Below are 15,259 nucleotides of genomic sequence, written 5' to 3'. Positions count from 1 at the left end.
ATCCTGGTACTATATTGTATCCCAATTATACTTTTTGCCACAATGGTGTATTTTATTGCAGTTTATCACATTTGTAACTTAGGACAAGCGTTTTGGAAAATGTATCGGGAAGAACAAGTCATCTACTGTGCTATGCACCACAAACTATATATGCTTTGTATTAAAGTTAGTAGATGTTATAAAATTGACAGATTTGAATCCGGGTTGCCTGACTGCAAAAATAGTGCAGAAAATAAAGCTCTTCACTCCTGGATTTCATTTATTTTAAGGTAAAAACAAGTGACCTTACAATTGGATGTATTTAAGTTCTCTTTTACAGATAAAAAGAAATAAATTATTTGACAGAAGAAGTGGCCCTAGTAACGATACTATCTAAAAGAACTAAAATGTTATTGGTTTGCGTTGCGGATTTCCAAAAGGACATTTTATTATTTCCAACTGTAAATGGAAAAACTTATAGTCTTATAGTTTTACCTAAGAGCCTTACAGTCTTGACTCACAAAAGAGCAAGTCAATCAAACAACGAAATACTTAATTTGGAAAACAATGAATAAAAATGCATTTCTCTAACAATTGCATACTTTGGCATTAGAGTATCTTTGGTCAACACTCGCAAGGAATTTCCCTTAAATAAAGTTTTAATTGTGCTGATTCTTCTGTATGGGAAACAAAAAGCACAGAAGAGTATATCCCATAACCTATGAGAACTTATGCATCCAATAGTTTGCGCATACAAAGGTTTAGTCTTGAGGCCAAGTAATGAAATTTCACCAAAGATTCCCACACATCGGCAGTTTAATCCAGTTTAGTTACAGTCCTGCTACAACACATTCAGTGAGGTATTTTCCAGCAGTGCATTTTATTTTTGCCTGATTATCTTCAACAGTAATGTGCAAAAACAAATTCTGGCATTCTCACAAGTGGGCCACAGATTGTCAGCTGGTTTACAATTCTAACCAATCTCTAAAGCACTTGATGAAAGTCACTTTGGATTTAAAGCCTTTAAAGTAACTATAGGATCAGGAAGCCCATTATCTAGGCACTGCAGTAAAAAGAGCACTGGTCCCCTAAATACGGATGACAAGTGACATTATCTTGAAGATAAACCGAGAAACAGAAATATCACTACACAGTTTACACTATGCTCATATCAGCAATTCCTACAAATTATAAAAAATATACAGATGAAAAAAAACTTAAGTAACCTTTTTTCCTGTAACATATGATCATCTTGAAAGTTAATCTCAGTTACACATAAATATAAATGTTCGTTTTGACCTGGATTGTCAACTGTCATGATTTTATAGGGTGAATAAGAACATTTCAGTGTGGTCCTTTCGATTTGGTTTAGTTATTAACGATATTACACAGACTAAAGCACAGAAAAGTCTGACATTGGCAGAGAGATAAATTGGCATAGCATTCATGGCAGTACATTCAAGCTAGCTGGTTAGGCAGCAACTAACCATGTCATGTTTAAATTTTTTGGTTCTCTTTTTATTTATTTTTACTTGCTGGAAAAATAACATGACAGCTTGCCATCATATTCCTAGCTAGTTATCCATAGCCAATAATTGGCACTTACTCCACAAAGCTAGTGTGTATACTAGATTTGTAATTTTGCTTAACCATGTCTTTCTTTTCCATTTCTTTTACTTGATAATTCGCCGTTGAGCCTGGAAAAGGTGATATATAACCCTCTTGCAAATTTAGTTTTGCACCAGGGAAAACATTTCCCTCGTTCTTAATTCTGTAACATTCTTAAAGTGTACTGCAAGATGCCTGCTTGCAACCAAGCAACTATGCCATCATAAAAGTGGCTTCATAAAAGCTCACTTACCTTGTAAAAGAGAAAAACCCTGAGCATAACAATAACAATATATACAGCATACAGCAAATGGGGAATGTACCAACATAGTTAAAGCTTAACCGCTGGGTTGCATTTCTCCCTCTCTCCATCCCACACATGCACACACGCGAGCATTTTCAGAGCTCAGTGCAAGTGACTTTTGTGAGACCATGGATCAGGAGGGTGGGGCCTAGGTCACGGGTTACAGCTTCCAGCTGAGCCAGGTACTGCTGGGATTGGCTGGAGTCTGCAGGGGGGCTCGGCAAATACAGGAAACGGACCGCAGCTTGGGCACTGTGCTCCAGGAGCAGTCCATTCACCCCCGACAAGAAGCTCTCCGGGGCATCGGAGGGAGGGCTCGTTCGGTCGGCCGTGTGCGTCTCCCCCAGTGTGGAGGCCAACGGCTCCCTCCCCTCTCTGTGGAGCTTCACCACAGCGTCCCACGGCACGATCTTTATGGAGGCCCGGATTCGCAGTTTCCCCAGCAGGTCGCGCAGGGTCTCCTCCTTCACCATCCAGCCTTGGTCGCCCGAGGAGGACTCCACGCACAGAAAGATCCGGAGCCTGGCGCGTCGCCACCGGGGGCACATGTTGAGAATGCAGGCCATCTGAAGCAGGAAGAGGCTGCAGACGTCCACGCACCCGCCTGTCTCCGGCTGCAGCAGGTCCAGCGGCCACACGTCGACGGTCCGCCCCGCCCCGTCGCTTTTGGGCGCGGCCCACTCGCCCTCCAGCTGAAAGAAGTAGCGGCCCAGGCAGACGTTCTTGCCCATTTTAATGGCGTCCGAGACGATGCCCACGTACTCCTCCGGGGAAAGGCAGCGCGGGCACTCCGTGCCCCGGACGGGGGGGAAGTGGGCTTGCAGGGAGGCCAGGTCCACCCCAAAATCGTCGCTCCCCCTGCTGCTCGCATTTCCCCTGGATCCCGAGGAGAATGCAGGGTCCTGCAGGAAGTAATCCTCCGGGACAGAGTTGTCATAGAAACCCAACACCAGGGTATTGGGCTTCATGCCTCCTGGAGATTATGAAACAGTGGATGAGAGGAGGATGACAAAAGAATAAATCAGATGAGACTGAACTTGAAAGAAAGCCAAAACAATGTAATACATACAATGATCGAACAATACAGTGCAGTATTTGGACAGTGGTACATTTTCTGCTCTTTTGGCTGAAAACTAAGTAAGGGTATCCGTTGATTCACCTGTTGCAGTATTTAAGATGACTTGCTAGGTGTCAGTGCACAAGGTGTAGTTTTGTACAGTTTTCTTTAAGTCACATTGACCACATACATGCTGTGGGATCACAGTTCAGGAGAGATTTGAGAGTGTAAAAACATTCATAAACAAAACACTTTGATTTGTGATACACTAAAATATCTGTATAAAGTTAATATTATTTCATGATTTATGAGACAATAACCCCATAGTGCTCTCCCAATTCAGAATGCACAAGCCTGTCTCATGACAGCAACGCCCAGTGAACACACCCTCCTAAACATAAACCTCCCAATCGTCACTCGTCAAAGCAGTCCCCCATTTTACAGGACTGAACTTCCAGAAAAGCCAGTGCAGAAACACTGCATAAACCACACCCTTGTTATACATAACATCACTGTGCTAATCACTGTGCCGAGGGTGCCAAGCAGTGGACGAGCCGGGTGGATCCTCACCCAGTCCTGTGATTCGCAGCAGGTGCTGGGTCCCCTGTCTGACAGAGGGAGACAGAGTGAGGTCCACAAAGGCCTTCACCCCCAGCTTGTCTACTAGACTCAGCCAGAAGGTATACTGGGGCTTGATGGGATCCGAGGGCAAGGCGTCTAAGAGAGGCAGAAAAACAATTACTGGTTATTCCTCATTCGCAGGAAGTAAGTAAGCTGTGCCAAATTTTTTCATGTAGCATTTCACATGTAACTGAACCACATGAGGTACGCAAACGTGTCTAAACAGATCATCATCATCTTTTTTTGATGTATTTTTTTTTTTTTATAAAGAGAACATGACAGTTCACTCTCCCTTCCAATTTTTGAAGGGTGGAAAGACAGGTAGAAAGCAGAGGGCAACAGATGGAGAAAGGATCGCAGCTCAGAAGGTGCTGTGGTAGGGGGTCGTACACCCACCCGCATGGGAGGGCATGCGTATGACTCGAGAGTCAGTAGCCCTGCAGGCTACGCCAAACGGCTCAGTCCACGCTACATTTTAACACAACTTCTCATTGGATTTCCGCCATCAGATTTTGTTGCCTTTATATAACCATCTGGGTCAACCGAGCTAAATCTCCGGAGCAATGACCTAGGGAACCAAACAGAGTAGGGAATCCAGGGGGTTGTTTGCCAAGCAGATGTGGGGGGCGGGGGTGGTTAAATGGCCAGCTGTGCAGAGGCAATCTCATGAGGGGAAATTAAACCAAGGACACTGGGCTTAAGAACCCTACTCTTTAGGAAGTGCCATTGGATCCTTAATGACTACAGTGAATCATGACCTTGGTTTAACTGTGTGCATTCATTTAGCGCTCAACGCAGCATGGGAACTCTTAAAAACCATCATGTCACTCTGCCTTACAGCTGAAAATAGTCCTGTGTAGTTTCTCTTCCCAATTTCATGTTCCGTTTTCTAGGTTTCCCCCTTAGTTCGGTACCCAGTATTGTTCTCTGTAAGGTCTTACTCAGTAATGTCATTCCTGCTGGTACTTTTTATGTAGATTGTCTTGCCTGACTGTTTGCTCTAAACCGTTTCAATCCTGCATTGCGTAACACTTTACAGAAAGGTTACATGCAGTAAAAAGACTAGCTGTTTCAGTCTGGCTCTGCCTTCTACACGATTAAAAAAATATATGTTCTGCCGTGGGTAGAGTATGCCTGTCCATCTCATTTGCATAAAGTATTCTCTAACCACTCAGGTGCCAGCAGTTTTCTGTTTCGTATTGATCCATAACAGTTGGTTTGCCGACTTTGAAAACAAGCCATTAAATTAAACTGACAAATTTGAGGGCATCAACAATTATCCAACCGGATATCTGATTGACATCTATATATGACATCACAGTACCATGACACAATCGGGTGGGGCCAGACTGCACTGCAGATTGAATTTTTTAAACATCTATTTTTCTAATGTTTAACTCATTTCAGCCTATGGTTTGTTAATGTATAAATATTAATTTGACTAATACATTAGTAGTTAAATACATTAGTTAAGTTAGTGAAATTAACTTTTCATTTGTTGATGTATTTGTACATCAATTCCTTCTTGTTAACAACAACTAAATTAATTCAGGCCAATGAAAAGTGTGAACGTGCCCTATATTATTATTAGTTATTAAACATCATTATCCCCAGTTCTTGACTCTGTGCCCTCCTGCATATCCTCACCCAGAACTCCCAACTGCACGTGTCCCAGCACAAAGAGCCCGCTCTTTTTCAGCTGGTTGATGAAGGTGATGAGCTGGCAGGAGGACCGGGGGTTGGCCACCATCAGCAACACCTGTGGCCTCCAGAACTTTACATGCTCCTTCCGCACATCCAACATCAGCAGGTATTTACGTACCTGCACAGACCAGCGTGAGTACAGACATGCGTGAGTACAGACCAAAATGAGCATGGACACAAGTGAATATACAGTGCATCAGGAAAGTATTCACAGCGCTTCACTTTTTCCACATTTTGTTATGTTACAGCCTTACTCCAAAATTGATTAAATTCATTTTTTTTTCTCCAAATTCTACACACAATACCCCATAATGACAATGTGAAAAAAGGTTTTGAGATTTTTGCAAATTTATTAAAAATAAAAAACTAAGAAATCACATGTACATAAGTATTCACAGCCTTTGCCATGAAGCTCAAAATTGAGCTCAGGTGCACCCTGTTTCCACTGATCAACTTTGAGATGTTTCTACAGCTTCATTGGAGTCCACCTGTGGTAAATTCAGTTGATTGGACATGATTTGGAAAGGCACACACCTGTCTATATAAGGTCCCACAGTTGACAGTGCATGTCGGAGCACAAACCAAGCATGAAGTCAACTCTTCCTAGAGCTGGCCGCCCGTCTAAACTGAGCAATCGGGGGAGAAGGACCTGAGTCAGGGAGGTGACCAAGAAACCGATGGTCACTCTGTCAGAGCTCCAACATTCCTCTGTGGTAAATGGTAAATGGCAGGCATTTATATAGCGCCTTTATCCAAAGCGCTGTACAATTGATGCTTCTCATTCACCCATTCATACACACACTCACACACCGACGGCGATTGGCTGCCATGCAAGGCGCCGACCAGCTCGTCAGGAGCATTTGGGGGTTAGGTGTCTTGCTCAGGGACACTTCGACACAGCCCGGGCGGGGGATCGAACCGACAACCCTCCGACTGCCCGACAACTGCTCTAACTGCCTGAGCCATGTCACTCTGTGGAGAGAGGAGAACCTTCCAGAAGGACAACCATCTCTGCAGCAATCCACCAATCAGGCCTGTATAAGTAGAGTGGCCAGACAGAAGCCACTCCTTAGTAAAAGGCACATGGCAGCCCGCCTGGAGTTTGCCAAAAGGCACCTGAAGGACTCTCAGACCATGAGAAACAAAATTCTCTGGTCTGATGAGACAAAGATTGAACTCTTTGGCGTGAATGCCAGGCGTCATGTTTGGAGGAAACCAGGCACCTGGTCAATACCATCCCTACAGTGAAGCATGGTGGTGGCAGCATCATGCTGTGGGGATGTTTTTCAGCGGCAGGAACTGGGAGACTAGTCAGGATTGAGGGAAAGATGAATGCAGCAATGTACAGAGACATCCTGGATGAAAACCTGCTCCAGAGCGCTCTTGACCTCAGACTGGGGCGACGGTTCATCTTTCAGCAGGACAACGACCCTAAGCACACAGCCAAGATATGAAAGGAGTGGCTTCAGGACAACTCTGTGAATGTCCTTGAGTGGCCCAGCCAGAGCCCAGACTTAAATCCGATTGAACATCTCTGGAGAGATCTGAAAATGGCTGCGCACCGACGCTCCCCATCCAACCTGATGGAGCTTGAGAGGTGCTGCACTGCACTACGCTACGGGGCGGCCTGTTGCGTAGTGGTTAAGGTAAATGACTGGGACACGCAAGGTCGGTGGTTCTAATCCTGGTGTAGCCACAATAAGATCCGCACAGCCGTTGGGCCCTTGAGCAAGGCCCTTAACCCTGCATTGCTCCAGGGGAGAATTGTCTCCTGCTTAGTCTAATCAACTGTACGTCGCTCTGGATAAGAGCGTCTGCCAAAATGCCATTAATGTAATGAATGGGCGAAACTGCCCAAAGATAGGTGTGCCAAGCTTGTGGCATCATATTCAAAAAGACTTGAGGCTGTAATTGCTGCCGAAGGTGCATCAACAAAGTATTGAGCAAAGGCTGTGAATACTTATGTACATGTGATTTCTTAGTTTTTTGTTTTTTTAAATAAATGTGCAAACATTAAAAAAAAAAATTCTTTCATGTTGTCATTATGGGGTGTTGTGTGTAGAATTTTGAGGAAAAAAATGAATTTATTCCATTTTGGAATGAGGTTGTAACCTAACAAAATGTTGGAAAAGTGAAGCGCTGTGAATACTTTCCAGATGCACTGTACACCAGTGCAAGTACAGACCAGTGAGAATTGACCAGAATGAGTCCAGTGTGAGTACAGACACCCTGAAAACAGACAGGAGAACAGATACTTTAGTGCAGATATTGGGCCTGAACACAGGGCTATATGCAGTACACTACCTACCTGGATAGGCCACAGAACATGTCAGCATGTCCGTGTGACAGACAGAGACAGAGACAGACCATAAATAAACTGTGAACCAAAATGTATTCCGTATTTTTCCTGTACTGCCCCAATTTGAACTGCCTGATCACAGCTGTAGGCTGGCCACACCTCACAACATGCTCTACATATGACATAACCGACTTCTGAGATGATATGGAGTTAGGAAAAAATCTGAACTATGGAGCACGTCACTGTGTTGTGTGCAGTCGATCGGTTATTCGACCTGGTGGAAGATGAGTGCTTGGCTGATGTAACCCCAGCTGCTGGTGGGAGATCTGTAGTGGAGGATGAGGAGCAGGACCAGTAGCACCACAATGCTGGCAGAGGAGTAGACAGGGTTGATGACAAACATCATCACCAAACAGCTTATGATGCCCAGCAGACAGGTGTGCCAGGAGAAGAACTGGAATGTCGGCCTGGGGGTTGAGGTGATATAAGGACATAAGGTGGGGGGTGGTTGGGGCAGAAGCCAGAAAGAGGGAGGGAGAAAGGGAGAGTTGGAGTAACAGAGGCAGGGAGAAAGGGATATAAAATTAGCAATACAGATACGATAACAGGATGGGAACTGGATTACATTTTTTTAAAATAGGCATACTGTGCATATTATTATACCATGGTGATTTTTACCTTGAGAATATTATAAAACAAACATGCTCAGTTATTACTGTGATACACTGGCAACCTGTGTGAGTTCACTTCTGCCCTATACTTGCTTGGTATTTATTATTCAAAAAACTCCTCAGGCTCCCAGGCTGGGTGTGGTCTGTTATGTCTGTGCTGTGTCTATAAAGCCTGCGTCCAATACACAGAACTCATACACTCTATAATTCTCTTGCCAAGAGGAGACAATTGGCTACTACAGTGACCTGTGTGGAAAGCGACAACTAAAGCTGATGTTTTACAAATCATATCAGACCGCGGTTTCTCAGCACATTGCCATCACGGCACATGGTAGTCTGCAACAGAGAGGTGGGGTTGAGAATGGGGCGTATACGTTTGTTGGGTACAAACACAAGAGCGAGAAATTCTACACAGTCTGCCTTTAAAGAATGATGCAACAGTCTGTTTGTGGCAAGGCTCAAGTCAAGGATTAGTTTTTCCATCCATTATGTCCTGAGCACTGTTGCTGAACAGAGACTGAAATGGACACAGGCAGAAGTGCACATTTGCACACCTGAAGTTAGGAGCCGATGCCCATTCAAGTGAGAGGCAGGCCAGGTCAACCGCAGCATAGGCCAGCAAGTAGAAGACTGTGACCAGCCCAGCGATGAAGTTCAGCTGCCCAGCAAAAACCACACACTGGAATACAGGGACAGAGAGACAGAAACAACCAATTGACAAACATGCACCCCAGAGCCAGAAGCAATCAATAAGCAAAATGGAGACACAGACAGAAACAATGAGACGCCTATCACACAGGCAATATGAGGACTGTGGCAAAACCAGGGGACTGGTAATTGTGGTTGTTGCCTATGTTCTGGCTTCTTGGCTCCACTCCCTGCTGACTAGAGCCACAAGTCCCCCATGCTAGGCTACCACACCCAATGAAGTTTGGAAAAGCATGGAGGGAGCCAAAGGAGTGACGTGCTCGGTAAATCTTGAGCAGGGACAGGCAAGGCGGGCCTCAGCCTTTTCCGTACTTCAGACCAACTTCTGCTCTTAATGATTTAATTAGCCCAATCATTTACATGATCTGTCATTGTTAGCCACATTCTGTGAGGTTCTTGTCGATTAACAAGCCATCTTTATAAGAAGAAAATTTAGAAAGGAACGTGTTTTTTCACATATACGAAATAGGGCACTGATCTACAGCTTTTTGTTTGAGTGCTGTCTGTTGGAGAATCTGATTTGCACTGGAATTGTGCTGTGTTTATTCACGATTATGACCCGGTTTTATTTGTTCAAACTGGTAAGCAGCTTAGCTGTCCAGTGACAGAGAAGGCGGAACAGAAACCCTGTGAAGGATCGAAATGATAGCTAGTATTTTCTTTTCTTTGGTTTGTTTTGTTTGATGTTCAGCTGCTGGAGCCGAAAGATATCAGTGTCAAAAAAGTTGACTTTATTCACCATATTGCTATGTATTGATCATCATATCTTATTGCAAAGGGGGGATATCCTGTGCCTCACCCCTGGTCCTGCCACAGGGCACAGAGACAAAACCAGCAGTCACCAATCACACTGCAGTACTGGGACAGAAACAATCAATCAATCACCGATCACACACTGAGGCTGGGTTTGACTCCACTTTCCACACATCAACACATTCCCTTCCCTTGCAGTTCCCTCGAGACATTTCCTGAATACATTTGACATGCAACAAGCAAATGGTAAATGGTTGGCATTTATATAGCGCCTTTATCCAAAGCGCTGTACAATTGATGCTTCTCATTCACCCATTCATACACACACTCACACACCAATGGGCGACTGGCTGCCATGTAAGGCACCGACCAGCTCGTCAGGAGCATTTGGGGGTTAGGTGTCTTGCTCAGGGACACTTCGACACGGCCCGGGCGGGGGATCGAACCAGCAACCCTCCGACTGCCAGATGACTGCTCTTACTGCCTGAGCCATGTCGCCCCACAAGCAAATGTAAACGTAACTGCAATGCCACCTACCCACTGCGAAAATCCTTACAAATATTACAATAAAATACAGGAAACAGACATATTAATCAAACATGACACACTACAACTCATGCACAAGAGAAAATTGCGTGTGACATCACTGTAATATCAATAAAACAAGCCGCCTCACTGAGCCAATGACATGCTCAAATACATGTAACCAAAACAGACATTTGTGCTATTGTTCCAGTTTCCAGAACAGTCCAAATTACAGACTGACACCATTTCACCCCCTTCCTCACCTGAACCAGCGCCCAGGTGTACAGAACTGCCACCCAAGGGTTCCCTGACTTGGAGGTAATGGCCGCCGGCGCCAACGGCAATCCTGCAATGCCACAAAAACATCATATGACAACACACCATTATTATCACACAGCAGTACAGCTCAACTCTAATAGAAGCCTGAGGAATTTTACACTTTGTGTAAACTTGTGGGTGGCCATGTCCACACACAGACACACACTTCTTCCTCCCATTACCCATTTCCTCTCACCAAAGACCTGGTCCAGCGCGAGAGCATGCAAAATTCGGGACGCTCCAATCAGGGAGCACATGGCGGCTGAGAGGGAGGCACAGTATACCCCAATGATGACGAAGGGCGGCCAAACGTTGATGCGCTGGAGGAAGCCATAGTCCAGGGTCAACAGAGCCCTGTGACATGCGAGAGAAAACGGTTTGTGTGTGGTGAGCTGCAGACCTGGGAGCACGCGCTACACTCACACCTCCCACTTAAGCCACGTAAATAAAAACATCTTCCCATTTCCCTTGTCAAACTGAACACAAGAAACCAGCACAACTTGAAGTTTGAGGTGATGGTGGCAAACAGCAGGAACCAAATAAACCCAAGGAGTCACCTCGGGGGAAAAGGGAAAGCGGGAATCACTGATGACCAAAGCGGCCCCTCTTTGGGTGACTTCATTCCAGACCATGCAGAAGTGCAGAGCTAGTTGCGCTTCATGGAGTCCCAATTTAGTAATCATCTTACGTAACATTCACATTCCCTCCAGTTGAATATACTGAGTGTGAAACATCAGTGGTCACCCCCATGAACACAAAAGTCTCCCTTGCACCCAAACCCCATCTGCTCTCATTTCTATTAACATGGGAGGTACCATACTTTCATACCTGTCACACGTGGAGCTGACCAGGATGAAGAGGATAACATACACACAGAAGGTGTACAAAACCGCAATGATCGTGCCTTTTGGAATTGCCACACTGGGATTCTTCAGTTCCCCTACAGACAAGTTTTACAAAAAGAGAATAGGAAAATAGACAATAGAAAGACAGTTCATTATAGCCCAAAACAACATTCCACATACAAGCATTAACATAAGGCCAAACTTTAAAAACATCAGGCCGAAAATGACTCCGAGACCAAAATGCTGCTTCTAACCAGGCACATCCAGCTCAACAGAGAACTACTGACCCACTGACATTCAGCACTAATAAAAGACATTACAGAAACAGTAATACAATTTTAAAATGTGCCTTTACCTGACATGTTTGCCCCAGCCATGATTCCTGTGCAGCTGGTAAACATGACCGCAAACACAGTGGCAAAGGACATGACAGTGTTGGTGCTGTAATCAAGAGAATATCCCGCTGCAAATTGGGGGGAAAATAAGGGGTCAGAGAAGTAAAATAAGTAATGCAGGCATGGAAAGTCGAGCATGATCAACATAGATCGGTCAGAATGCTTGTATGAATGTAACGGTGAGATGCCGCGCCTATGTGATCATTCCATTCCATTCCATTCCTTAAGCTGTATTACAAGCCAATCCTAATGTGTCTCAAATATCTCTGGCCACAAACACCAATTCACGCACTCGCTTCCCCCCAAAACTTCACACCACGACTCACGTCCAAGGTTCCTTCTCAGGGTGGTGGAGTTGAAGCCTGTGTAAGTGGCGTTGTAGACGCAGGTCCCGTTAGTGGGGCACTGGTGGCTGATGGAGAACTCGCGAGGCCACACGACCAGGGGGCTGATCAGGACGGACAGCAGGGCGAAGGTCACCACCAGCAGGATGAGGAAGGAGGCGCGGGAGTACACGTGAGCTCCCACCAGGCAGACCAGCAGGCAGAGCTGTAGCGCGACGGCCGCGTACAGCACCGTGTACCAGTAGCCCTGAGGCAGGACCCGTATCCCCTCTGAGACCGCAGAGCCTGCAAGGGGCCCGCAGAAGGGGCCTTTTACTGAGGAGTCTGATATAATGGTGTAGAGCAGGACCTGGTGTGATTTTTCTTTTTTTTCTTTCTACTTTCTCCATTATTTTCAAGAACGTAAAACTGCACTATTACCAAGTTAACACATTATGTTCCTAGTGTAAAATCAATTACTCTATGCTCTGACCAACCAATAAATGTAAAAACATCGACCATTAAACATTATTGACAAATAGAAATGTTAATGTCAAAACATAGAAACCAACGAATAAAGAATTACTGAAATACTTGGCTAAAGCCATTGTAGAAAGGCAAACCTGGGTCCCGCCCAAAAATGTTCAGTATGGCTTCGACCAGTCCCAGAATATAGACTCCACATGCGCAAACCTTGGCCAGGTAGAACATGAGTCCAATGCTACCGCCAAACTCTGGCCCCAGGGATCGACTGATCATATCTGGCACACCAAGTTCAGGAGTTAAACAAGCTTAAACAAGAAGCAGCTAATCCCTGTATTCTGTCATTAAAGCAAGGATAGACACATTTATCTACAAAATATAAGTCCTCAATATGCAATAAGTCCTCAATATGTTATATTTATTGATAAAGTTTTTTTTGTGTGAGACAAGAGGAAGGTGTACTTTTAAGGATACAATAAGCCCCACCCCCCTCCACTGCCCCATTGGTGGAAATGGCACAAATGGACAGTATCGTCAGAGAGATGATGAAATAGGCCACAGCCAGCATGAGAAGTCCCTGGAGGAGCCCGGCATGCCCAACAACGAACCCTGGATTCCGTAAAGCAACAGAACCATAATTAAATTCACCACAGTGATTGACATGTAAATATCATACACTGGTCACAAAACATGCGAGGCACACAAGTGCGGCTGTGAACCCACTTTTTGTCAAAGATTGCCTTGGTTAGAAGCCAAATATGCCCTTGCACAGAGCAGATTACAGTAATATTCAGATGTTCACACTGTTCTCATCACTAGTTGATGTTCTTTAAAATAAGCAAATCTCACAAGTCATGATCGCCACTTCAGGTTAATCTTCGCATCACTCACCGGTTCTGAGGAACAGTACGATGCTGAACATAGAGAGCACGGTGGGTACTATCACACCGAAGAAGGTGTTGAGGCTGCGGGGGGTGGCGCTGTGACCACTTGTGTGGACAAAGCCATTTCCCTGCTGCCCTGAGCCGGAGATCTCAGATTCACTCTGTACACTGTACACTCCATGGTCAAGCAGGGCGGTGCGCTCGTTTGCCATAGCTTTAAAAGTCCAAAGAATAGAGTTACAAATAGGCCTAACTAGCCTACTTTTATTAGTAAGCTTACTTGTGTTACAGTATTACATGCTTAAGAAACTCCACTTGTTGGATTTACACCTGGAAAGTTGCCCATTGATCGTTCCCAATTTGGGAAAATCCCAACACGTGAAACTTTTTAAATTGCCGGACGAATTAATAGTGCTAGGAAAGTCATATGCATATACAACACTGTTAGAAACAACATAATGTAATGAGTTTCTGCAAACCCGTCACGGGTTTAATGCAAGTGCTTGCGTGACTCAGTGACAACATGACTCACTGGATTCCTGTTTATGTTATAATTCACTCAGTAGGCTACATTCCGGAAACTGCATTGAACGGTTGAGTTTTAAAGATTGGCCTAGCTAATGTGAAATACAACAAATTAAATCACTCGTTCAACTACAGACTTTGCAACCAACTAAGGATGGTCCGATGTGTGATCAAAAAGCATGAATTGCATCGTTAATCCTAGCATAGCTACATTGAGAAACATACCAACATTTGTCTTTCAAACTTCCATTTGAAAACTAATAACAGCGGAAGTGCCAGGTACGACAGTGGCTACTTTGGAAACCCGCACGGGTCGCGCAGGGTTCACAAATAAAATGTATGATTAGCCAGCCCAGCCTACCTATCGTACATAACACGTAACTTCTCGCTATGTGATTCGGTACGTTAACATTATCAGTAGAAACTTGCACACCATACAGCATAGGGTTCAATGAATTTGTTTAATTATGCAAGAAAACAAGCAGGCAAGCTTTTAGTCGCACGTGATTAGCCAACTTTCCGTTTTGGTTTTCGGTTCAAACCATTTACTTAAGCTATTACTTTCTATCATATGTGATGTTAGTTAACGGCAAAAAAACCAAACAAACAGAAGTAGCTAGTAAAACTATGGAGCTTACCTGTCCCTGCTCGACAAGTTGATCCACTTAGCCAGTTAGCCACAGTACTTTCGTCAAGTCGATTAAATGATCCGTCCAGGTGTTTCAGACGAACTTTTTTGGCTAAACTAGTCTTATTTCAGGAAACCAACACACTGCCACACATGGCAACCAAAATTTCTGAAGGCGAGTATCATAGCAGTAATGTTACCTATCATTCTAGTTCTAAATATGCAGCGCCATCGCCACCAAGGTATATCCTCTCATCCGGCGTTGTCAAGCAATAAACACGTCATTTTTATTCAAAATGGTGCATAGGCAACAGTTCACTTAAATGCTCGTCGCCAAACTGCGGGCCGTTGTTTTCAGCTTTTGTGTACAAGCTAAAAGACTGCGATCAAACGAACGGGGAAGATGCTGGGTTGATGGCTAGTGGTGACCGCAGTCTTGGCATTCTTTCTCGCTCATGTGACTCCCAATGAGTGGGCAGACCATCGGATTCAGCAAGTTACCATTGGTCAGCTGGTGTGTCAGCCTATTCAAAGAACAGGGGAGGATGTGTCAATCGGATCGGTCAGTTTTTTTTAAACTGTTTTACTGCTATCTTCATCATAGTAATAAAGAAGTGTGAGACAAGCTT

The 15,259-nt window shown here is 44.6% G+C and overlaps 1 protein-coding gene across 1 annotated transcript; it reads right to left on the bottom strand.

Moving 5' to 3' along the window:
• Positions 1–777: 777 nt before the first annotated feature.
• LOC133132356 (solute carrier family 12 member 9-like) lies at positions 778–15,077 on the bottom strand. The gene is made up of 14 exons (XM_061247740.1): positions 14,641–15,077; positions 13,485–13,691; positions 13,068–13,202; positions 12,734–12,871; positions 12,114–12,416; positions 11,748–11,855; positions 11,376–11,487; positions 10,744–10,901; positions 10,493–10,575; positions 8,798–8,922; positions 7,847–8,039; positions 5,217–5,391; positions 3,519–3,665; positions 778–2,864 (listed from the first exon to the last, which is right to left on the bottom strand). The coding sequence occupies exons 2-14, from the start codon at positions 13,687–13,689 to the stop codon at positions 1,987–1,989; spliced, it is 2,760 nt and encodes a 919-aa protein (XP_061103724.1). The 5' UTR covers positions 13,690–13,691; positions 14,641–15,077; the 3' UTR covers positions 778–1,986.
• Positions 15,078–15,259: the final 182 nt, after the last annotated feature.

This window comes from Conger conger, chromosome 7, assembly GCF_963514075.1.
Source record: "Conger conger chromosome 7, fConCon1.1, whole genome shotgun sequence".
Taxonomy (NCBI): Eukaryota; Metazoa; Chordata; class Actinopteri; order Anguilliformes; family Congridae; genus Conger; species Conger conger.
Note: the sequence above shows the minus strand (reverse complement) of the source record. Positions and strands in the feature narration are given on the sequence as shown.